This window comes from Corvus brachyrhynchos, unplaced genomic scaffold (assembly GCF_000691975.1).
Source record: "Corvus brachyrhynchos isolate BGI_N302 unplaced genomic scaffold, ASM69197v1 scaffold14, whole genome shotgun sequence".
NCBI classification, from domain to species: Eukaryota; Metazoa; Chordata; class Aves; order Passeriformes; family Corvidae; genus Corvus; species Corvus brachyrhynchos.
In genome coordinates, this window is record NW_008239110.1 from 3,842,609 (window position 1) to 3,869,462 (window position 26,854).

Genomic DNA, 26,854 nt, shown 5'->3' on the forward strand with positions numbered 1-26,854 from the left:
AAGAAAAACCACAAATACAGTATCCCCTTCTCTCTTCTTGAAAGGTCGGCATAATGAAAATATAATTGAAATAAAGCTTCCAGGACCACTTTTACTTGCAATTAGTTTTCTGCATTTTCTTCAATGCTGTATTGTTTATGAATATTTAAGTGCTGCTTAAGTGTCATTATATTTCAGGACTGCAAAAAAAGCCCCAGTGATTACTCCTAATTAAAAATGCATAGCAAGTGCCAGAAAATGTCTCCAACACTTACATAAAGAATAAGGCTAAAAGTCTCATAGTTTAATATCTTTCTTCATATACACTGCTGAGTGTGAGGCCCTTGGATAAATTGCATAGGAAAATGACCTATATAAATATTTCCAGATCAATAAAAATCAAGCCTACATGCACAGCTGACATGGCAAGAGGATTGTTTGTACAGAAATTTTTACAAGCAGCAATTTCTTTTCTTGAACCATGGTTTCTGCTTGGGAGTATAAGCATTCTCCCCCTGCCTAAGTAACAGGGAAATATGAAAAAAACTGTTCAAAAGTGTAATGCCCTGGGTCTGTGATGCTGGGGAGGATTAAAAGAATTTTAGTAAAGGAAAATACTAAAGATGGAAATGTTTAATTAGCAATAAACTAGTACATTATTGCTGATGATCACAACTACACAAAGCTGCAACGAGATGCTTTGTAGCATTTATTTTTCTTTTCTCCTTTGAAGGAGAAATCTGTGGGTTGTCAGGGACAAAATGGGTTTGTGTATTCCTGAAAGAGGAGTCATCTACTGTGAGTACTAAGAAAAAAAAGTTGACAACTGGAGGTGGGGTTTTCAGTCAGGAGAATTAACTAATGGGTGATCACAGGGTACAGGCCCTAAAACTATGCAGCCACGTACCTTTTGTCTATGGCATCTGTGATTCTCTGACCTTAGAGTGGGATGTAACTGAGGAACAATAGGCTTAGAAATCTGGTCGTTTTTCAGTAGGCAAATATGTGGAATATTTCTGTTTTATGTACAGCCAACAAAGCCTCTATTATTGTTGTTAACATCTGACAGAGAAGTGCTAAATTGTGTCCGAAGAAGGGCAATAGAGTTGGTGAAGGCTCTGAAGTCTTGTAAGCAGTGGCTGAGGGAGCTGGGATTGTTTAGCCTGGAGGAAAGGAGGCTGAGGAGGAGGTGTTATTCTCTCTGCAACTACCTGAAAGGAGGTTGTAGCCAGGTGGGGGTTGGTCTCTTCTCCCGAGTAACAAGTGACAGGACAAGAGGAAATGGGTTCAAGTTGTTCCAGGGGAAGTTTACATTGGATATTAGGAAAAAAATTGTTTCAGAGAAAGGTTTATCAATCACTGGAGCAAACTGCCCAGGGAAGTGGTTGAGTCACCATCCCTGGAAGTAGTTAAAAGATGTGTAAATATGGCGCTGAGGGACGTGGTTTGTTGGTGGACTTGGCAATGCTAGGTCAATGGTTGGACTCAGTGATCTTGGGAGGTCTCTTCCAAGCTAAACAATTCTGTGACTCTTTATCATGAGGGGCTAGAAGGCACTTGTGGTCATCTGATGCACTGAGACTGATAGTATTTGGAATGGTAAATTTGTGGTGGTGGCAAAGCAGTTGCAGAAAAATATTTCTATCCATTAGAGAGAAGAAATGAAAAGTGGAAGGGGCTAAAATGGCAAGAACACTTATAGGAGTGTAAATGCACCTTTAAGGTGGTGTTTGAAACATGCTTCAAAAATGAATGATCAAAGATGCTTAATGGCTTCCATGTCAGAAATAATTCAGTAGGACACTTCTCTTAACTTAGAAAAAAGGGACAGCTGAATGGGTTTATAACATAGGACTGTAAAATAATGAGCAGCGTGGAGGAGGTGAATACAAAGGTGAATACATGACTGCTCACTCTTTCTTCCAATACAAGAACCATGATATATCCAATGATTTGAACAGGCAGCAGGTTCAGTGGAAATTCCTGCCTTGAAACGTTGTAGGCACTAGAAATTCATGGGTATTCAAACAGTGACTGCATTCAATGGACCTTTATTCAGTGGATTTGCCCAAAGAAACCTCTTGAGCAAACAGGACCTCTGGTTTGTGTCAAGGCCTTAATATATATACTATGTAAGAAGGACAAAATTATTCCTGTGAGTGTCCCCTTAAATATTTTTTTTCTAGGATGAACATGATTGGACACAATATATTGGGCTAGACAGATCTAAGTCTGACCCCGGATAGCTGTTAATGTTTGCTATCTGAATCTTTAGGTGAGTGATGCTTTTGTTGCTTTTGTCTTGTCAGTTTATGTACTCTAGCAGTCAGAGGTTTGAGGGAAGTTATGGTGTCCTCAGAGATATAAATATATTTTTTCTTCTGTCCTAAAACTTGTAATATACAACAGAATGACACTGATTCTTTGTATTTTAGGACCATCCCACCTGTAACAAAAGCACTAGTAGAGAGACTCACTGTACTATTATTTTGCTTAAAGAACAGTGACCTTGCCTTTAAAATTGTATTTAAGTGCATTATTCATTTAAACAATAAGAACCAGATATAAATAAATATGAATGGCAGTTATTTTTATATTTATTTGTAAAAAGCATTTTAAGTCAGGAATAAATTTTAACTTTTCAGAAATAAGGCCTAGAGGATGTTGAAGTGTGATGTTCTGTTCCATACAGGGAGACAGCAGGTACCAGGAGACTTCATCAGACGCATTTTCAGCCCTCTGGGGGAGGAGAGTTCTTGGCAAATATAACACGCTAGAAAAGAATGAAAGTTGGGAGGTCATGAGAGCTGTGGATCTTGGAAGAAAAGCTTTTCTGGTTTAGGAGCTCCTGCCCACCACTGTAAGGAGAAAGACACTGTTTACAGACTTATTCCTTACAGTGATGATTCCTCCTAGGGAAGATTCTTCCTAGGGAAGATTTGCATTTAGTTCAGAAAGAAAGTAGAACCCTTAGGAAAGGAAGCTTGCCTAGGCACTAGCTGTTTGATAACACTTATTAGAAAGAGGAAGTAACAAAAAAATCAATGCTTCTCAGAAGCCATTAGGAAGTTATTACTATTTCCTTTAGGTGCTGTATTGAGAAGAAACTCTTGCATCTACTTTTCCACTTAGATTTAAATCAAATAGGACTATATTCTCTCCTTTATTCTTCTTAACCTAGTTGAACTGTAGTAGGACTTGTGATTAGATGGAGGCTGCGTATTTTCCTTTAGTACTTGAAAACTCCTATATTTAGGGACCATGCAGACATCAATAAAAAAATCTCTAATCAATAAAATTTTCTGTGCAGACAGAAATTCCACAGTGTAGTTTTTTAACTTATGTTTGTATCGAGCTGACTTGTGGCACTCCAGTTTTCCCTAATGTATAAAAAGACAAAAAAAATTTCCCACATTAAGTAATTAGTTCTCTTGTTCTTGGATCCTGGGTCTCTTAACAGCGACAATATTTGTATAGCACTGTGTTTACATTTAGACTCTAACTGCTGCATTGAAATTATCGATGCATCACCTCAGGGTGATGAAATGCCGAACAGGCTGACCAGAGAAGTGGTGGTTGCCCCATCCCTGGAGGCATTCAGGTTCGGATGGGGCTCTGATCACCCTGATCTAGTTGAAGATGTCCATGCCCTTTGCAGAGGCATTGGACTAGATGACTTTTAAAGGGCTCTTTCAACACAAACTATTCTATGAATATATGTTTCTATGCTGTCTGAGTCTGGATAGTGAATTTTGTTATACTGAGGAATTAAAGAACACTATATATTGAGCACTCTGTTATGATATATTCAGAAAAATATACTTACTGTTTATTAAAAAGCTTCAGCAGCTACCTGCCTTAGGATGCTTTTTTTAATATATCACTGCTGTTAATAATCCATAGGGAAACCAGAAAAGGAACCCATTATTAATACAGTAGCAGTGGGCCAAAGCAATAAGAGGTCATCACAATCAACTTGCATAAAAAAATTGCTTCATACTGTAAAATTTCCCTTACCAAATCACATTCTTGATCCTAGATACCATGGAAAGGAATTTAAAAAAGAAATTGTTAACATACCCATTGTGTAAAAAATGTCCAGAATATAAAAGAAGTAATGAGCTATTGAGGGAGTCTCTTGTTGGATTATGGAATTGGAAGGCATGTTTTTATGGCATATAGTTGCACTGTGAAAAGGCATTAACCAATTTATCTTCCTAGAGGAGGAAAATTTGCTGCACTTTGTGATTAAAGGATAGTGTTATGAAGAAATTAACTTTTAATTTTTCTTAGTAATTTTTCCTTTGATCCAAATAAGATTCATATTCAAATGTCAATATTTCTATATGTATAATAATACTTTGGTACTTTAATATAATTTAATATCGGCTTGAACATTCATCTCCTATGGATACTGAAAACAGATGTAGAATAAAACATGGAATACTTGAGAAGGCTGGAAACATAGAATATACAAGTTATTAATCAATTTAATTTGTTAACATCTTAATCACTTACTTAAACAACTAGAGTACAAAATGTCAGTGGTTTTGTACACGATAAAAATATTCAATTTTCAGAGTATGTGCCCTCTCACATAATCTCAGCATTCATCTACCCCCCAGCTTGGTAGCATCTCACACAATTTACTGTTACCACGGTGATTTCTACCATGCTATCAAGCACACTCTTTTTAAAGAGCCAATATCACTGCTAATTTTTGTTTATTTTTTTTATAATCAATTCAAATCCAGCTAGTTAGGCTACTTTGTTTCTCTGCTTTGGCAGACACAACCTAGGTTTGGTCTTAAATCTGTTTTCTGGCTTAAAAATGGCAGTTTTTCTATCTGTTAGCACCCCCTTACTAATTTCCTACGGCCTCCTTTCAGTACAAACATTGATTAGAAGGTATTTTGTGAGCCTAATTACAGATCCATAGATCTGCATTTATAGAAACATTTTTTGGGAGAAAATTCCTGTACATCACAAAAAAATGAGAATTTCTACAGGATTTTAACTAGGATAATCTGAGAGTAAAAGTCAATAATCACAGATTATTACTGTATATTAATGCAAAGCAGCCATAAGAAAGTTGATTTCGACATTCTTTTAAAGTAGAAAATCAAAATATGTTTATTTTTTACTTTTTTTTAATTAAAAGCTTTTAGCTCAAGTCAATATAGAATTATACTCTGGGATTTTTCTTTTAAAAGATAATAATAAAGTATCTTTTGTTTAAGTGATAATAAAGTATGGATCTGATTGTTAAGGAAATAAGGCAAAACCTGAGTACCCCCAAGGTAATATCTATCAATCATACAAGAGAAAGTGAGAGCAGGAGATGCTGACTTCTCTGCAAATTTGAGATCTGAATCTGTAGCATGTACAAAAGCTAATTGACTACTACCTGAAATAAATGTTTTTCACTGTTTCTGGAAAATATGATCTAGGCAGAGAGGATAAATCTTTGCTAATGAACAGTAGTCTGCTGCCATGATATGTAACTTATTTTTCCCAAGAATAACTCATTCTTCAATAGTTGATGCATGTTTTAAGAGCTTAGAATAATGAAGTAAATATATGAAAAAGGTTCCACAGCTATTGAGAAACTTGCAGCTATCATCTCTGGCTCTAGAAGATGCATGCTGGATACTCTAAGTGAGGAGTAAGGTGAGAAAGATTGGGATGCAGATGGGAGTGGAGCTTTTGAGGTGGGAGTTTTGGGACAGAGGTGGAGGGATTTAATGCAGTGAGATACCAAGAGAGGCAAGCAGCTAGTAGAGGTTCAATTGGCAGCAATTATCTGTCCATTAGAGGTAAACATTCAGATTTCAAGTTTAAAAAATTTCAATAGTTGAGTAAGAGAAATTAAAATGAATGTATGTGTTTGAAGGAAATCCCTTCTCTTTGTGACTCTGAGTTCAGGTATTTGGCCTTGGGTATTACTAGAATGCTTTTTAACCCACCAACCAAACAAACCAACCTTCATGGTTGTTTCTTCATTCACAGCTGAGAGGCAAATCCCATGCACAAGCAAAAAAGAATATGCTCTGAGAGTTTTTGAAAATACTACACTACAATTGCAAAATCATGAGTTTTGCAGTTATTCTTGACTTTCCTGTTTGCTATTTTGAAGCTTTTCAAGTCTTCCTGGGCTTAATTTTCTCCTACCTACCCTTTGCTCTCTTCTTAAGCATTTAGTTTTGCACACAGTGTCGGATTCTTCTGACAGCCATATACCCCTGCAGGCTTTGACCTGATGCTTCAACTCTGGCATGTAGCACTGTAGATTTTTCAAACTTCACAAATGTGAGGTATGAAAAGTCGATAAAAATTTTGACTAGTTTTGGGTCGGTCTGCTTTTTTCTTCTAAATTTCTAAATCCTTTCTTTCATTTGGGATTTCAGAATTGTAAAATAATTAATTGGTTAATTAACTCTTCATTTCCCAAAAGATTGAGCAAATATCATCTAGGCTTTAGGATCAAACGGTCAGTTCTTAAAATAATTTTCAGATACACTGACAAAGATATTGGTGAATATCGGCAACTTACTTTGGCAAGGGAATGTCAATGTATGGGAAACAGAGACGTTAATAAACTACTAAAAGAAAACAAAGGGGGTGCCATGGAACAACTTAGGTGGAAATGAAGGAAGATCATCAGTTATGATATTTGGAGTTATTTTTTACCCGGTAATCTAACCTTAAATTTATTTATTTTATCAGTGTTTAGGCTATCAATCATATAAATTTTTCAGTTCACTGTAGGTATTAGGACAATTTATTTCTCAATAATAATAAAAATTAAAATGCAATAGTTTATTTAATTAGCACAAAGCCACAGGGAATATACAGAATAATCTAATCTGTGCATCAATGGAATACAATGGTTCTAGATGCTATGCATTTGAAACCAAGAAAAATACTTGTAATTTGCAATTATCACCTTGAAGCACTGGGTTGCAATCAAACCCTATGCGGCTGATTTTAAGGACAAATACATGCCCGTCAAACCAAACCCTTCAAAGATTCTTCAGAGAGAGTTGGAATGGCAAAAGTAAAGAAAAATAACTAAAAAGGTGAGAAAGAAAAAAATTAAAAGGAAATCCCTCACCAGCAGTAGGCCAATGCCGAACCAATTCCCATGCAATAAGTACTTTGGAAGAACTCCATCCCTAGTTGGTGTCATGCTGAGCATGATATTAGGTGCTTTGGAATGCTGGTTTGGTCAGGTTAGGTGAGTTGTCCTGGCTTTGTCCCCTCCCAGCTGCTTGCCCTATGCCAGCCTTCTTGCTGGGGTGAAGTGAGAAACAAAGAAGGCCTTGACACTGTGAAAACTCTGTTAAGCAATACCAAAAATGTTGATGTGTTATCAACACTGTTTTAGCCAAAAACCTAAAACAAAACACCCTACAGGCTGCTGTGAAAATAATTAACTCCATCCCAGCCAAACCCAGTAAATGATGGAACAAGCATGTTCAGTTGTTTCACTTCTAAGCTTTCAAGTGCTTTGATTTTCAGTTAGAAAATTTGAAAAATCTGTGGGTTTCCCAGTTTTTGTTGGCAGCATTGAACAGTGGGAAAGAACAGTCTAATCTTAGGCTACTACACACTAAATTTAAGAAGACATGAATATTTTGAAATTTCAATTTGAAACTCCTATTTGGTTAAGCCTTTTGTTAAAGGACATAAGTTGACATAAGTATAATATAAGTGTAAAATAACTTTAGGGAAAGTGGAAATGTATAAGTCTGAGATGTAATTTCAACAAAAATATTTTTTTAAAATGTAGCATTATTTGCTCAAAATAGCAAATCTTACAGATGTCAAATCTGTACTTTGCAAAACTAAGTATACAATAAAATAGTACCCGAAGCCCAAATGACTCTATTTTTGTTTATATGCAACTGAATAGCTGATCAAGTCTTTAAGAGATACTATTTGAAGGTTTCTCTAATGCCAGATGCAGTTATTTCCTACAATGGCATGCATAAGGGATAACATGTGTGTAACTGTCTGTCTGATTAGAGTCCTTCCCGATTACAGTTGCCTGTCGTTTGCTAAAGCCATCTACAAGGCACAATCAACAAGCAATTGTAGCCTGGAGCATAAGACCTTTGAGCTGAGCCATTCAGAATGGGGAATTGGCTTCAAACATGTTTAGAATACATTTATTTAATCCTTTTTTTGCTTCTGAAGATCCATACATTCAAAATTATCAAGTTATGGTTTTTTCTGGGGGATCCAGAATCACCTTGCAAAAATGAGAATTGGAGCAACGCTCTTATTTTAGGCTTTTGTGACCAGCTGATGAATTAATATTCCTGTTTGATTTACATCAATGGTTTGGTTACACATTTTTGGATTACTTTTGCAGTACACTGCCTGCATATTTTCTCTAACATGAACAATATTACATTCCACATGCGCTCTTAAATTATTTCACTTCATTACCTTGCTGATTTGAAATAATTGAGTAGATGTACCTATATTGCCCCATGTCTAATGAGAAGTTATATCATGGAGCTAAGAGTAGAATCTGACTTTAGGCCCTTGGCATGTTTTGAAAACAGTCTTTTAATCTAAGGTGTAAAAATTCATTATGCAAGATAATGCAAGCTAATCCTTTAAATTACTCCTTATTAAGGAGAAATTTGAACTTCTAGAGCTCTACATTACTTTAGAAATCAGCACCTTATTAAAAACCATATTAGGCTTGAGGAAATCTGAGTCAGAGATTAAAATCTTTCTGGAAAGTGAATGAATAAAATTTTGGCCCAAAGATATTATTTTATTAAAAAATCAGCATGAGCAAAATGTATATGCAATTTCCTGTTACTATTAAGCTATATTTAAAAGAAATAATAATGCACAATTGTTTACTCTAGATCAATTTATATAACTGGTCCTTGAACTTTTTGAAACATTTGTCTTGTTTTCTATACATGCTTCTGGTTTCTTGTATTCATGGATAAATAACACAGGCAAACTGAAAGGTATTTTGGAGACAGACTTCAACAGAAGGAAAAATGTTTATAAGAAGTATCTTAAATGTCATAGAAGCTTTTCAGAGGGGGCTATGTATAGACTTCAATGCAGGAAAAGCTAAGAAAAGAGTGAATATTCAAGGTACCAAATCAAAAAACAGCTTAATACACCTGTGAAAAAGCCAAATAAATAGTTTGCATCCTCCTATCTGTATTGCTGCCTTTCTGGAAAACAGAATAAATGACTCTTCTCTCCCAGTAAACCTGTGCCAGATGTAAAAGACAAAGTGTCACACTTCATTGTTTCCATGGCATGAGCAGCATTTCAACTAAGTTGTCACTGTTCATTCTGAACAGGCCTTTCCACAGGTCTGACTCATTACAGATTTGAATTGAATTTTAAAGACACTGAGGCTAGTGGTTTACATAAATCAATGTGAAAGGCTAGAAAACCTGTTTTTCTCAAATGTGGTCACTAACAATGACAAGCTAATAATTTAAGACAATGTTATTTAAATCTAATTTCCATGATATCTTTATATATATGACAACTTAATCCTGTGGGGGTTATTTTTGCTGTAGAGTGATATGCTTCTGCTTGTGTCATTTCTAAAGAAATCCCTGCTACTGAGTGGGTATGGAAAGCTATAATTTGTGAGCACATTTTCCAACATACTATTCATGGAGAAAATCACTGCATGGAATATTTAATTTTTGATTATTTGGGGAAAAAGGCCTATAAGACAGAATCCCTGTAAAAGACCAAGGATGTTTTATGATGGCTGTTTGTTTCAAAATGCCGTTAACACTAAATAATTAAACCACAGTAATAACTTAAACAGTATTCCGTAAAAAGAGAATAAATATGACGTTCAGTAGCAACGTGGTAACAAAGGGAAACTGGTAAAGAATAAGATATAAGCACATTGGTGTGTAAATACAAAAGTAATTATGAATGTGTGAGAGTACAGCTCATAAAGCTCTTGCTGTAGGACCTCATACTGTTACTGGCTCATGTGCATTTATCTCCCACACGTTAGATACATACACTTGGAGAACAAACAAGTAAGAGGCTTGAAGGACAGTCTTTGATTTATCTTATCTGGGCTCTGTAATGAGCAGGAAGAAAAAGGACATATTCCAAGAGCCTTCCAGCCTATTTATTTTGAATCAGTCTCTGCATGTGCCTTTTTTACTATAGTGGGAACTATCATACTAGCTTCAACAGTCTGACCCTTCAGCAGTAGGATGAATTTTGTACATGTTTGTTCTGAATACTCTGTAAACCTTTAGTGGGCAAATTCTATCTTTACAGATATTTTCAGCATACCTCCAAAAGGTAACCCAGAAAACTATTTTCATACGTATAAGACTAATTTTATTTTTTATCAATGGGTATGTATTGGCTTAATGAAAATTAATTTCTAGTTCAGGGAGGAAATTCTGTTTAGCTGGATCAGAAGGTCACTACTTCTATGTAACCTGTTTCCTGTTAATTATTTGAGCAGTCATTGCCAAACACTGATGCCTTAGTTTTTTGAAATGTGTGAAAAGTAACAAATCCAGACAAAATTTATATTTTGGTTTTTTAAAGTGTTTTTTTAAAGCAGGTTGGCATAGCTGAAAGTGACTAATATCTCTTTGTATGCATCTGTTTTGTGTATCATCTTCAGAAAGGCTGCTGAAATAAGATTTTAATTTTTCTCTAAGTGAAAAACAGTTAATGAGGTTCACCTGCAGGAAGTCATTGAGGATTGTGCAAGAGTATTTAGGAATGCTGGATATGTGTGTTCAACAAGGAGCAGCAGGGAAATCTGACCTCTTTTGAATAGCACTTTCAGCATACAATTAATCTCATTTTCAGGAAGATTATAAAGGCTGCTTACAGCAACAAACTCAGAAGCGACATCCATCTTAAAGAAAACTAATTGTAGGTGAAATTGAATCCAACTCAGTGAGTAGGATTCAGCTGCCATAATGTAGGTGCTATGAGATATATTGCCTCCAGCCACAGTTAAAAAAGCACTTGCAACTCCAGTGAATCCTTTGCCATGCCTGCCAGCCTCAGTAGGTTGCACCCTAAGACAGTCAGGAAAGGTGGTAGATACCTGTTTTTGGACAACTGAATCTTGCTTTTTGTCTCCTTAAAATTTGTCTTTCCAATTCAGCATTAAAATTTTAACTATGACTGCAAATAAACTTGAATTGCTGGGCTGATGAAGTCAAGAATAAAAAACAAACCAAACATAAAAGATGATTAAAAAAACTCTATGAAACCCATGCAACATAACTAACCCTTTGGCTCATAATTATCATTGAGGCTTTACTTGTGTTACATGACCAACAGTTGCATAAGAGTTTACTACTCAAAAAGCTGATTGTTTTTGGTCTGAAGTGCTACCCAAAAGTTACACTGTAAGTAAAAAGTAGTAATGAGCTCTTTTTAACATCAATAATCTGTTTCTTTTTTCAAATATAAAAATTATTTAAAGTTTTTCAATATTTTAAAAAGATAGGCAAAAAGGGTGCTTCAAAACAGCAAAGCTCATGGTAATATAAAGAGCTAAATGGAAAAAAAATGAAGGTTAATCATGTTCCTCTTTGATATAGGAGAATTGTGTTAGAGGTCTAGAAATGTAAAAAATGTAGCTGTGTTTTGACCACCAAAATATTAAATATAATTTTCTCTGACCTTTTTGTTCCATAAATTTTAATAACATATTTCAGTTGTACTCTGTGGCACTGAAGGTAAATTTATTAGGACCTTTATCTGTCAGCTGTGCTTGAGAAATACTAAATATTTTATACAAACTGTATAACTAGTGAGCAAATATGTCTTTTCACAATAAACACGAAATGGAGAAATTTAAATACCAAATTCAGAGAGATTCTCTCTCAGCATACAAACCACCTGTACTACATAAAGTTGTCTACTGCAGATATCACAAGTTCACACCATCAGAAAGAAGAAAAATTCCCCAGCTCCAGAAATAAGACATATATATCTTGTGATGCTACTGGATTTGAAGCTACCTTAGGTGATGGCAACCTATTTCCACTGTCTGCAGCACTGAAATCTCCTTCTTGTTTGTTTTCTCCAATTCATACCTCTGCAAAAAAAGTGGCAATTAGCACTGAATACTTTATCACTTGCATCAAGTAAGGCCCTCTAGTTCTTGTGAGTGAAGAAACAGCGAATAAGAAAACTGTACCCACCATCTGCATGACATATAGGTTTTTGCAGAATTCTACCTTTCTCCAAGCTCTCTCTTTACCAGGTTGAATTATATTTTCCTGTTCACTCATTATGTGAAATTCATCATACAATTTGTTGCCATCCTCTTTACCTTTCCTAGATATATTACATAACTTTTGAAATGAGCAGGATTTGGTTCATGGTTCAGATACACATGGGTGCCAAGTACCCAAACTCTCCTTTTAGTCAAAGGAAGTCAGCAGACAAAATGGGCAAACTGATAAGCTGCAAAGGACTGATTTAATTTGAGATCTACTTGCATTTTAGAGACTCCTGTGTAGATAAGACATGAGACCTGGGAAAGATACATTCCTTTTCTGCGCCAGAGGCCAGGAGGGGTAAGTTCAACAAGGTCAGGTAGCCCATATGTGAGCATATGTATTGACTGTGCTCAGGTCAGCTGTTCTCCCAGGTCAAATGTGTGCAATGGGAACTGGTCCTGCTGGCACACATATTGGATTCTGCATCTATTGGCTTCCACATCTCTTGGCCTCTACACATAACTGTCTAAATCTTGAACTTCAGTCGTTCCCTCCCTGCCCTGCCCATACCCCCTTCCTCTGTGGAGGGGATTAAAATTATGTGCAATGTGGAAGATACTGTCATGAAAGTAAAGCTTCCACCTTATACACTATTACAGAATTTATCTTTCAGTTTACTGTTTTAAACCCTTTCTCTCCTGTTTCATTGCTGATATTTAGACTGTTTTCCTAATGGAAATAGCTGGAATGATTCTGTCAATATCCTACCTCTTTTCTAAGTATGCTTCCTTCCTTGAATACCTGAAATCAGACGTTGTGAAAGTAAGATTTGTGAAAAAGGTGGCTAGATATTCATATCTATATGTTCATATGCCTAAACCAGAATGATCATCAGTGAAGGCACTATTTTTCATTAGACACTGACAAATCCGGTTGTAAGACATAGATTGCTTGAGAACACATTTTATATGATACCTATAATTCATGGAACATCTTTTTCCTTTTAAAAAACTTGTGTTCTCTGTGGATGTGCTTGGAGAAAGAAGAAAAAAACACCTCAGCATGGGAAGACACTGATTGTACTGAATGAAAAAAATAATTTCTGTTTGAACCATGTTAATTAGAAGAAAAACATGGCCACTGAGATTAGCTCAATTGGTTGGAGCAAGGTGCTAATTAGGCCAAGGCTGTGGGCTCAATCTTTGTATAGGCCATTCACTTAAAAGTTGGACTCAATGATTATCATGGGTCATTTCAACTCAGAATATTCTGTGTAATTTCATGATACTGCCTAGTCTTCTGTTACAAATACAAGCCTTCATTGTGGTCAAAGTAGTTTAAAGCATTTTAGAATTTTTTTTTTAAGTATATAATTGTACATAAAAAAAGGAAAGCAAATACTCTGGTCATGGATTATGGTATTCTGGTTAAAGATGTATGTGTTTGGCCATGCACTAGAAAAATATAACGAAGAGGGAATAAAAAGGAAGAGTTGCTTTGTATAAGATAATAGCAAATATTTAATCCAAATACAGGGTTCAGATAAGGTAGGCTGCATAACTTTTTTGCCAAAACAGCTTTTCATTTTTCTCAAGAGGTTTCTAATTCAGTAATTAAAATGTAATCATCAAATTAGGGAACAACATTTTAGAGCATAATTATCATATTAGCAAATAACTTCTTAACATCTATATTCTTAATAAAACAAAATATCTGCTCATAATTGAAGATCAATCTAAACCCAAACTCTGGATACAACTAGTTCTGAATTTCGAGATATAGATGGAAACAGAGTAAAGGTATATCCTGTGGAAGAATCATTTGCACATCTAGATTGCATTTCAATCATTAGGAATATAAACACCTTCCATCTCATGGAAAAGATTAATTGGGTAATTATTTAGAAATACAAGTGACAGTCAAATTTATTGCAAATGAGAGAGGAGTGTAAGGTACTCAGTATCTCTGTACTTCAGATCAAGTATTTTTACCTTCTGCTTGTGTATGACACTTTCCCCCAGACCCTCCAATAATAATACTGCAGGCTGTGAATTAAACACTGCTGGTTTATCACTGGAGATGTGACTCAGTATCTGTGATATGCAGCATACTGAAACTGACCCTCATTAAACATTTTTGCTTCTTTACTTCAAGGGCCTGCTGGAATCTGTTCTTCGCAGGAGAGTGCCATAAATCATTAGTTTCTGAAGCACTCAAACTTCATATACATTGACACATTTTTTATTGATACTTATCACATTAAATTACTTTAGAAATATGTATCTGTGGCAAAACTTGTTCATTTGTTATTAATATTTAGAAGAGAATTTAAATTTGTATTTCTTTTATTTATGGAATTGATATAGTAAATTTCAGTCATTTTGTGGAGAGCCTTGTCTAAATTTCTTCTGCTAAGCTTGTTTGCATTAGTCATACTGAGGTTTTAATTGTCTGGGCCACATTACAAAATGAGTAAGCTTCACCGTTGCTGTAACTTAGGAAATAGACAAGTTCAAGAAATCTGAACCGATGCATTTTTGAAACTTTAAAATTAAATCTGCTCAATTTAGCAGCAGAAACGCAAAAAGGTAATTATTGAGACAATACAAAAATATCCATTTTTCCAACCCAAGTTCGTACAGAAATAGTGATGATTTTTCTAAATAACATTCAATAACCCACCTTGGTCTTCTGAAAATTGCTTCTAAGTATCTAAGCCTTATGCTCATAGTAGCACACACCGTACTTTAATCAGGGTAGTAGTACTTTTGGCAAAAGTGATTTTGATGAGGTTGTTGCTAAGATGAAAAGATAACGACTTAATTTCTAAGCAACTCTCTAATGTAAACAGTTTTGGAAACTGAACATTTGAGTACTGAAGAGAAACATTAGTTATTTTAACTGCATTTGTCACATTTAAAACTCATCCATCAGTCTGATTTTGAAGGGTTTTCTTTTGTTGTTGTTGTTGTTTTTAATCTTTTATGACTATTATAAATTTTCCTGGAATTTCATAGCATTTCCATAGCAGTGATTTCCAACTGTTCAATTGTAATACAGTCAGAAAACACCTTGAAAAGAAGCAAAAATCCCTCAAGCAGTACTGAAGAAAATCTATGTTTCAATAGGTCTAAGGGCAAAATGGAAACAATAAACAGTTCCAGTTAATACATTGTAATACAGCAGCAGTAGGAAGTAGTAATGAATTACTACTAAGTAAGGCAAACATGATGCAGCAAACGAAAGATTGGAAAGCATTTTCCTGAAATATAAAAATAACTGAAATATTTTTTTCTCACTTTATACAAGCATAAAAATAGGGATTGTTCATATTTATAGTTCATACCACTCATAGAATGATATTGGTGCTCTGCATTTGTTACACAGATGTATATGTGTGCATATATACATACATATGTATATTTTTTTATATACAGTCTAGATAGGTTTTTAGGTCCTTTTTTTTTTCCCCTTGAATAAATTAGAAAATAAGAACTGTTTCAGGTTACTGAATGATGCTCTGCGTGGAATTCTTGAGAGAAGGAAGAAAAATATGAAAATACAGTTTTTGAACTTGCTAAAATCACTTAAGTATCTACAAACTCCTAAACATTTGAATATTAAGCACTAAAATAAAAAAAGTCATCCTAAAGCTGGTGATAACTATTTAAATATTTAATTTCTGAAGAAGATTCTGCACAGGGATCCAGATACTAAAATTTCACTTACTTTAATGGTGGTCACAGCATTTGGTAGGCCATAGGTCAGGCTTTTTTTTTGTTTATCCATTTGCAGGATTCAAATTTTAGTCTTTTGTGACTGCAAATGAACTTTTTATTGGCTTTCTTTAATGTCCAAAGTCATGACATTGAGTATTCTTATTTTAAGAATGAAATGGATTTTTTACAATGTTTTGCAATTTCAAGCTTTTGTGAATAATTTTAAGAAAGTTTTTGTTCCTTTATATTTTTGGAAAGAGGAAAAGGACCTTATTTATTTTCAGGATTTATATAGGCTCAAGTGTGAGAATTTGTTTAGTTTTCTTTTCCTATAGAAAAAAATTGCGTATTTTGTGATACTCATTTTCTAGATCTTGCACTGTTTGGTTTTTTCCTTTAAATTGTCTGCTTGGTCTTAGCAGAATGAGTCAAATTATCTGGATAACTGGGATTTGACCCTGAAGGTACTCCTGGCTAGCACATGCTGATATTTGAAGTTGAAGATGCATTAGAAATTACCTAACCAGAAAGGGCAAGCAGAAGGAGACCTGACCATATGACACCAGTCTGTTAAGGTGCACTGGTATTGTGGCAGGAATCAAAGAATTAAGTAAGAAAGCAAGTTGGAAGCTAAAGGCTGGGACTGTTGATTACTCATGAAGAAAACCTGAGTCCTGGCCCTGAATTTCCCTCCTATTTAAGCATTTTCTACAAGAAATTGATTGGATAAGAAGCAAATAATCTAGAAATCATGGGCTGGCTCCTCTTTTATAACTAGCAGAGGCACACAGAAATATATGATCATTTCAGGCTTGCTCTTGTTTTTTTAGATCTTGCAAACTGAAAATTCCTGTGCGGCAGCCTATCTTCAGTAAAAGTCGAAAATTATGTTGCGTGTAAGTGTGCTGTCTGCTGGGTAGGACATCGTTCTGAACACTGTGTATAATGGAATTTGTTTGCTGTTTTATAGGCAAATGCTTTAACAAGACTTTTGAAAAAAAAAAAACCCCAAAACCCACATGATCACAAGCAGTATATTTCATTGAAGTTGTCTTTCCATGTAAGCTGCACATTTAGCTTTTACTAATTAAGAGTCTTCTGACTTTTATGAAGTTTAAGCCCTTTTCTGTTTAATCTTTATATGTTGAGAGATCCAAGCATGAGCTTCTTATAATGCAGTATAAGAAGTATAATCTCTACCTGCTTGGATGTCTTTAGTTCCTGAAAACCCTTCTGTTTTCCAGGAATTTTGAAGTGATTTGTGGTAACTGTCTAACCATGGTCTCTGTGAATTTCTTTGGAGAAATTAGATATGTGGCTTTCCTAAACTCTGCTTGAAAAATTGTGGTAAAATTTGACATTCTGTCCCTACTCTCTTTTATCTTATTAAAGCAAAACTGAAAAAAAACCCCCCAGAACAAAAACCCAAACCGAAACAAAAAATCTCCACATTTTTCTCCAGCTTTTGCATGTGGACATATTAGTATTATTTAGCACAACATTGTAGGAGTTAAGTTCAAAATACGTTTACTTTTTTAATGTTAACTTATTTCTTATAAGTGAGCCACTTTTATTTTAAAAGCAAGTGAAAACCTGGATACAATTTCGTTCGCTGTCTGTGTATGGTTTGGCTTTTCAAATGTGATTCCAGACACAAACTAACATTTAAGAAGACAAATAGCATGCAGCATAATGGAAAATAGAAATCCTGTCCTGATGCAATATTGTTAGCCTTTTTCTATGGTTTGTATGATGAGGTTAGAGGACTGGTTGTGTCACTGTTTTAATACATTTTATGACTCTTTCTAGAATGAAATGAAATGGTTTATGATTTATCTTTAGACTTATAAGTAGGAAAGTTAGAAGATGGTAAATGCCTAGCAAGTAGCCTATAAGCAGACATAAAACTTTCATAACGGCCAGTGTAAGACTATTTCTGTAAAATTTAGGCATTTAAGTTTGCGTATTATCTCATTTAAAGAAGTTTTGGAGAAAAAAGTTTTCTTCATGGATACTTAGAAGCTTTTCATCTGGGTATTGACTGTCTCTAGAAAAAAAAAAAGGGAAAGAAACAAACATGTTTTTTTAAGGCAGTTCAAAACATTTTGTTACTCAAAGTAAGGAAAAGCACGTTTTAGTAAAATCTCCTGAGGCCACTTTTGTAGTCAGACTTAATTTAGTATTTTGTTTCCTTTTGTTACTGTGAATCATGAGAGGCTAATTATTATGTGAGTGTGATAATTACATTGATATTATCAAGTGTATTCTGTAATACATTGCTTAGCATGTCAGAGAAAGCTAATGTACATCCCTTGAAGTAGGAAGAAATCTTATGGATAGTAGATTCTAAAACTGTAGAAGAATGTGTTCAGGTATTGTTATTTTATCTGTCATCTTTACTCGTGCTCTATTGGTATTCTGACTGAGAGGAGTGACAGTCATAGAGATGCTATCAAAAGAGGTATAAGTATAATGCGTATTTCAGCCTAGTAATATCTTTTAAAGCTGTATTTTATTTATTTATTTTCTAAGCATATTTGGAACCATGCTGATGAAAGGGAAGATTCTGATGTGAGTTGTTTGTCACGTCTGACTTGAAGATGGTAGAATTCCAGTTACATTTAAAACAATTTTGAAGATACTTATCATTTGTATGTACTTAGCTTTTAAATCATTTTTCACCAGTTTTATATGGTAAGGAAACTTTTGTTCAAATGAGATCCACAGTTACTATGTCCTCATATGACTCCTTATTATTTCCTTACATTTAAGAAAAACAAACCAAACTCCATCTTTTGTTATTTAACATTAGCAACATAAACCTAACATTGACTGATTATTTAGCCTGTTCTTTATTGCACAATCAGAAAAGATACAGTTTTATTTGTATTAAATTAGTGGATAATTCAAATCCTAAAAGGATTTTGACATGCCTTAAAGTTGTCAGTTTCATGCAACTACACTAAAATATCAATTCAAATATAACTTAGATGCTGAAGTTAATAGTTTTTATAGTGCAAAATTTGCAGGATCCCATGATCATGCCTTCATACACTGATTCCATGAATGCCTTTAACAGAAATTGTATCTTATTTCAAAACATGTTAGATTTTACAATAATTGTGCCTGTATTGCAATGTCGAGATGTTTTGGGATGAAATATTTATTTTTAAGAAAAGCTTCTTGTCCAATATAGTGGAGGAAATCAGTAGCAATTAAAGTAAACCCCTAAAATTCCAGATCCTGCTTCCTTCCTCCAAACCCTATGTGCACTCAGAATGGATGCTGTCTTTTTGAAGGGTGCTGTCTTTTTCCGCAGTGCCTTACCCACATAAAACCAGCTTCAAAATCAAATAACCAGCATTTTCTTTGTCAAGTAATCCTTTTCAATTTTTCCTGTTGTGAGATTCAGAAAGCTTTCAATACAATTTTGAAAAGAAGTAATAAAAACATGGTATGGTTCAGATTCACATTACTTTATTCTAAATCTATAATTCCATAAACTACATTACTTTATGGAAAACATTGTAAAGAAGAAAATTTTTCATTAATTTTTAACATCTTGTCTGAAAGTGATTCAATTTCTTAAATCCTGTTCCAGACAGAAATGGCTAAGATGTAATTTTGTTCTGTATTTATAGGAAGCACAAGTTTAAGCTATCAACCTTTAAGGAGTTCTTTGAACTGCCTCTATAGCTTTCAAATCCATAACAGGACCTGAAAGAGGATTATCAGTACAGTGAATAGCACACTTGGTTAGGGCCGAAATGCCTTCAGCCAGCAGCCTCGATCAGTCACTGTAGCTCAGCACCTACCATGCCCACTCCTTGCAGTACCACACATGCCATGTCGGTGATACTGGGTGTTTTGGATGAGCCTCTTCACTGCCTTCTGGCTATACCTCTGTTGGAGAAGTGTAGTCCATTCGCACTTCCAAAAAGCCATCAGTTCCGTCTCTGTAAATGTCTGTAGTGTAATACCATCCTCTGAGCTCTCAGTAATGTGCTTTTGACTTATTGTCTTCTCCATGTAGTACCTCCTTGCACAATCACTGGCTCTGATTACCAAATGGCCAGTTTCAAAATTGGAACATGTCAGATATAACATATATTTTAATTGTATAATACCAGATAGAATTGCTTGCATTCTGTCTTGAAACAGTTTTTTAAAAAGTTGTTTATCACAGATAGCAGTTACTCCTTTCTCCCAAATTTTCCATCTAATTAAACAAAACCTGTCTGAGAGTTCATGTTTTCTGAATGTGAAATAATAAAAAAAAGAGATTTCTGTTTGTCACATCAGGATTAGATCTGAGCAACATAATTATCTTAGATTCAAAGTTCCTATAGAACTTAATATAAATTTAGTATTAAAATTTAAATATATTTGTATGCTTTCGAAGTAAAATGATGGGAAGAAATATTATTGGGCTTTAATATCAATTTTTGTTCAGGCTCTCAGTCCCATTTTTAATGTTACCTAAGAGAGAGGTTTACATTACTATGTTTAAAGAGTTAGTATATCATTAAAAAATAGTGTTCATGTCACATGTGACAGATGCTAGTTTTTATAACATATTAATAAAGATCTTCATAACTGTCAGTAAATTTGTGCAGATTGGTGCATGTTGATAATATGGCTTGATGTTAAAAAATGTATAGCTATTAATAAGTAGTGTGTGTATGTGCAAGACCTCTATCCACTTGGTTTGATATTAGAAAAAAAGAAACTTAATTTTATATCTCCATTCAAGGAAATCACAGTTAAAAATAAAATTAAGATTAATGTTACATTTTCCATAACTTTGTTAATGTGAAAAATGTTATGTGTGAATGATTTTTTAATTTTTGTATCCTGGTTCCACATTTAAAAACCATGGAAGTTTTAATTTTGTGTGAATAGTTCATACATTTGCAATATTATTAAAAGCAGTTATTTTAGACTAAGTAATTTCAAGTAGTCTGTAAGCTTCATTTCGCCTGATTTGATAGATTATGATCTGAGGTAATGTGGCCTTCTGTTACATGTTTAAGGGTTTAATTTTTCAGAGGGCACAGACTGCAAAATAGCCTGAAGCTGCAATTAGATAGCATTCATTTCTAATGAAACAAACAGGTGACTGTGACTGTTCTGGAAACAAAGGAGAAATTCTTTGATTTAATATTAGCCAGATAAGCTATTAGCTTGTTTGGAGTCCTACTTGGATACTTTTGAAGCTCGCTTGAATGAGGATTTTTTCAAGTAGGTAACAGTAGCTCAGATTTCATGCTATGACACTATTTCAAAAGTTCTGTACATGTAAGAGGAGCAGAGATTTCCTAATAACTTATTCTGGAACTTTTAGTTATCTAGTGGTTTGTGCAGTTAAGCAGTTTTGTACTTTCTGCTGGGTTTTGTCAGATGTTACATGGAGACGATAATACAAAATACACAAGATGGTGATCTTCCAAGGGGGCCCTGTTGCGGAATAGAAATGGAAAATTGAATCATTCAGAGGGTTAACCTATTATTTGTGAAATTAGGTACTTTAGAGCAGGAACATTTTTTGGGGGGGAATAATTTTCGCCAAGACATGTAGCAAGCTGACTTTTTTTTCCTCTGGATTTTGTGTTTAAGAAAATTATTTGAAAACTGGGGAAAACCAGGATGACTTGTAAAAAACAAATGTCAATTCTACTACAGTTTTTTGAAGGAAAATGCAGACTTTTTCATTTGAACAATTTCAGGACAAATTTTTTTGGACTTTCATAATTATAAACTATTTTAGATTTTCTGTTTCCTTGGAAAATAGTAAGGACATCTACATTATATCCTTTTTGGTAAAATATTACTATTTTTTTTTTCCAATGGTTTTTGTTTCTGAAGAAACTGTTATCATATCAGTATTACATTGGTTATTGACTTTTTCCTATTTGTTATGGTAAAAGAACTTGGTCATATAAATATTTTGTTCAATAGAGACAGCTAATGAAAAATCCTAGTGGATTTCAGGTACACTAAAAGCAGTTCTTTCATATCAACCTTAACAGGAAATTTGAATTATCCCAGGTGTCACTTCAAAGATGCAGTATTTAGAGAATATTTTTCAATTGCTCTTGCTTATCTGGCTTGGATTGGTATGTCTGAAATATTCCTCATTATTATGATTCTTCAGGTGTTGATCCATCCTAAAAATCGGGTGAGCTTTATCTAAGTGGTTATTGTGACAGTAAAAATTGGAAGTGCTCATCTATACAGCAGTCACCTACTGTACACAGCCTATAAAACTTCATGGGCTGCAGATTGAGCTGTAGATGCGTGATCCCATATTCCCTGGTGTCACTATTATAGGGCAGAGACAAACTGCCTTATCATTAACACTGTAAATGAAGAAGCCATATATGAGACCACTGAAACAAGTTAAGACTTACTTATATATTTTTTTTACTGCTTTTACGTTTTCTCTCTCTGTTTTGAGGTAGAAGTGGAATTGCAGCCTATTCCTCCAGGATGTGCTGCTGGTTGTGTCTGAGAACTAATATTTCTGCCTATCATGGGTCTATAAACTCTGTTTAAAAAACCCCAAATCCCAACACCTGCATTTTTTGAGCTGTTAGAGAGAGATAGGAATTGGTTTGGCTGCTTGTCCACATACCAATGGCAAGACTTATGACTCTTCAGTCTGCTTATCTGAAGGCTTGCCGTGCATTCCTCAATTTGATTACTAATAAGGCTGTCCTGAATACAAAGTAAAGCAGCAGTAAAGAACAGCCTGCTTGGGAGGGAACAACATGACAGGATATGCTATGGCAGCTTCAGGATACCAATATCCCTTCATAATTGAGTATATCTGAACTGGAAAGCCAATTATTTTATTTTCCTTTCCATTTTTTAAAAAAGTGAGATGTAATTAATGGCTTGTCTCCCAGTATTAAGCCAGTGGATTTGTGTGACATTGTCTTTAAAATTCTCAAAGTTGGGGTTTTTTTGCTGTTATATACATACTCCGTAACAAATATAGGAACAAAATAGTTAGTTTAAAGTTACTGAATAAGTTTCTATTTCTTGTGCAGCAATGGAAAAGCACAATTTAAAACTTCTCATTCTTGTCAAGGCTTGAACTCATTTGTGTCTCTTTGCTGAGCATCCTGGAAACATCTAATACACAGACTTCCAAGCACACTTACAAGGTTTCTCCATCTGGAGAATGAGGAACTGTTTTTTTAATATGTTCTGATATTCAGAACGCAGACGTGTGTCTGTCTAAGCTCCTGCTCTGCTTAGTGGGCGAGTTCAATTTAAACTGTTTAGACATTCAATTAAACAATGGTGCTGCCCTGTGTGCTGTATCAGGTTGGCCAAAGCTGTATTCACTACTGAGGAACCTGGCATTTTCAGACATTTTGAAAATTAGTAGGACATGGAGCACTTTTGAGAATCAGTTGATTTGAGTCTCTTAGTGTGAAGGTTAAGGTGAATCTGCCAGCATCCGAAATATTTTACTATATATTTTACTAAACTGAAATTAAAGGAACCTAGTGGATTTCTTACAACTTACAGGTTAGAAAATAGTCAGGAAACTTCAAATATATGGTCTAATTTATATTCCTCTAGGGTTCTTATTTTTAATTTCAGTGTCTACCTAGTGTAAAATATGAAAACATTCAGGAGCAGAAGATGTTTTCTTTCCTCCGAGCAAAATATCCTAATCATAGACCAACAGAAACAGGTTATTCTACTTCTCTTTTCCTTAGAAATGGAAATATACCCCAAAACAAACAGATCACATGATGCCAGGTTTGGTTTTTTCTATCACAGGGACGGAGAATAAGTCAGTGAGTGAGGGAAGAAACCACTGAATGGTGCGTGTGGGCAGTTACATATCATGGCCACTCACAGGATATACCATCTTCAAAAAAATTGTCTTACTATATGGTGGACTGCCACTAACATTAGGAGTTACCTAGATATGCAAGGTCAAAATAAAATTTCATTTTTTATTTTTTTTATGCTGGAAGTAGTGCCTGCATTCTTGACATGGAAGTCCCTGTCCCGAGGATTTAGAAATCAGAATAATGAAAAATGCAAGAATAAAGAAGGAAGATTGTCTTGAGCTTCAGACACATTGAAATTACGGAAGAAATCTTCCATTGTAAAAACTTCAGGAGGAGAAAGATACTGTAATGTTTATTTCTTTTTATTGAGGCATTTTATCTTAGGATATAATATTTTTTTTGTAATTGTTTGTATGATACTGGTTTATTCAAATATATTTGAATAACTGCCCTTCAGATGTCTTTGAAAAACCTGTGAAATCTATCTTAATTTTAATTTTGTTTATGGAAATGTCTTTTTATTTTCTCTGAATATCTACACTTATAATTTACTAATAATTTTTAAATTCCTGCAACAATTTTTAAATATTTTCCCCAAATCAAAATACTATCCTCCCATATGTCACCATTTGAATGGCAATGTTTAGATTCTATAAGTCTTAGCAGCACATAATCTTGTCTATTAGAATATATTTCCCTGAACAGAGCACTCCCATTAACTTCAAAAGCAGTAGGTTGCCTTTCATGTTCATATTCCATTATTGTGCGAATAAACATGGTCATTCTTTTCAGTTTTAAATTGTACGAGGCTTATATATTTACTTGAAAATTATCTAAGTTTCTTTAGCTTTAGCTCCTCCAGTTTTGTAAATATTGGTTACTGATTATTTATATATATATATATGTGTGTGTGTGTGTGTATATTCTATGCTCAATCAGTTTGGATTTCCCTAGATTTTTAATTTTTTCTTAAGAGTCTGCCTTTCCCATCATTGCCTCTTTTCCAGTTTGAAATGACTAATGCTTAAATAATTATTAGTAACATCTTATCTCAGTGGTTAGGGCTTGTGCTGTTAAAGTAGTATTATATGAGCATCTGCTCCTATGGCTCTTGCCAGAAATTAAAAGGCTTATCCGCAGCAAAAAAAGGTTAACCCCTCAATTCTGTAGTGAGAAATGGGTTGCAAGAGGCAGGAGATTTGCAAAATGAAAAGCCTTTTATATTTAATATTATCAGTAAATACTAAATACACAACTTTTTGCTTTACCAACAGTTTATCTGCTTGGTTACTCACAAGACCGTTTACAAACTGACTGCAGTTTTTGAAGTTCAGTTTGATCCAGTCGCTGGATATTCAGATTCTGAGAGCTTCTTTCTGGGAAAGTAGCGGTCTTGAATAAATTTTTTTTGGGCAGTTCAAGTCCAAGTGGCAACATTGGAAATGAATAAATACAAGGTAGGAGAGAGTGAATGAGTATTATTTCTTTCAGAGGCACAATGCTTGGCTTGTAATTAGTGATCCTGAGACGATGGCCATTGTCTGTCCCTCAGTATTGCCAGATGGCTGTTAGCATGAGGGCTGAAGAGACTGTAAGGATGCTGGTCATTTTAGAGGCATTCCATGTCACCATCGTAAGGACATATCTTCAAATTATGTTTATTGTCACAATACCCTTGTCCTTTCCAGATCCAAGAATAAATTATACTACCCCAAAGTATGTATAAATTTACATTCCATGGGCAATGATATCTCAATGAGAAAGGCTGAAGTGCAGCACTGTGTCACAAACATATTTGTTTCATTTATGATTAAGGTTGGCTCAGAAGTGTTCTAGAAATTCTTTGTTGCTTGGGGCTTATCCTACATATATTGGTAGCATGCCGTATGTGGGATGGTTTCATTGCAGAATGGAGGTTATGCAGGATTCCTGTATTTACTGACAATGAAGTTAGCATCTACATGCAGTTCAGGGCAAAAGAGCAAAATCTGAACTTTTTGCTCAACATATTTGTCAGTTCAATCGAACAGTCATGCTAAAATATAATTTTGATTTCTGGAGGCAATTTGAGGCATCCCAGCTCCATGCTCCTTTGTATGTTTTTTTTCCAGTGAACTGTCATTCATTATTCATGTATTATAAGTAGAAAGTCAGAATCCAGAAGTCTCCTTTCCATCTGCCACACACACATAGGTTGTGAAAGATCTGAAAGGGGCAAATGTATTCATTTCAAGTTTAGCTGTATAAAATAGTAACTTTAGTAATAGTAGCTATGTAATAATTAAATACCCTTCATCTCTCTCCTGTTTTTCTTCTAAATTTTGTGTTTAATGTATAAAGGTAGATTTTTTCAATTCACAATGCTAAAATGAGTATTGTATGGAAAAAAACGAACAGGGTTTCTTCAAAGTAAGTCCTAATTTTTGCTGGTTTATTTATTGTCTGACTCAAAGCTCATAAAAATCATGAGTTACACTGTATCAGGTTTATTAAATTAAATATTTCAGGCTGATGGATCTTTTCCAAAAAGATGATTAAAGATGTTATTTTATGCCCTTTTTGCTTACTAATTTTTTTTTCTTTTGTCTTTGTCCCTCTACCAGGAGGCATTTTTGAGTGTGTGGAATCTGGTCCAATGGGAGCAGAAGAATTAGCCTTCAGATTTGCTGTGAACACAATCAACAGAAACAGAACTCTTCTGCCAAACACCACATTAACATACGACACACAAAAGATAAATCTCTATGACAGTTTTGAAGCATCCAAAAAAGGTAACCTTTTGCATAATTAATTTTTTTAATGAAGAACTAGGATTCAGTTTACTTACCTGAAAAAATGTCTATCCAACGAAGCCATGTGCAATGAGACTGTGACATTATTGCTGCTGACATTAAAGAGCTGCTTTATTAAAGGTTGTAGTGGTAACCGTTTGACAGTACACCGCCACTTTTGCTCCCACTGACCCTATCTAAAATCTATTGCCTTAAATATTTAAAATCTGAAATAAATTTTGCTGAACATTGTGACTTGGATGTTTCTGAGATCAGCTCCTCTGGAGTGAGAAAACACTATCTCCAGACTTTATCCAGCAAAAAGCCAAGTTCCCCCAAATTCTGCT

General features: G+C 34.6%; 1 protein-coding gene across 6 annotated transcripts in view; it reads left to right on the forward strand.

The window, feature by feature from the left end:
- Positions 1-26,854, forward strand: part of GRIK2 (glutamate ionotropic receptor kainate type subunit 2) — a 360,593-nt gene that overhangs the window by 86,220 nt on the left and 247,519 nt on the right. For 5 of the 6 annotated variants that reach the window (XR_001863755.1, XM_017739572.1, XM_017739571.1 and 2 more), the window contains exon 2: positions 26,340-26,507. Coding sequence is in view for 5 of the 6 variants with exons in the window: in XM_017739572.1 (XP_017595061.1) it covers positions 26,340-26,507 (168 nt within the window). In the remaining variant the exon portion in view is untranslated. Of the gene's footprint in view, positions 1-26,339; positions 26,508-26,854 lie in introns of those variants that run through there. The other variant, XM_017739569.1, reaches the window with a different exon arrangement.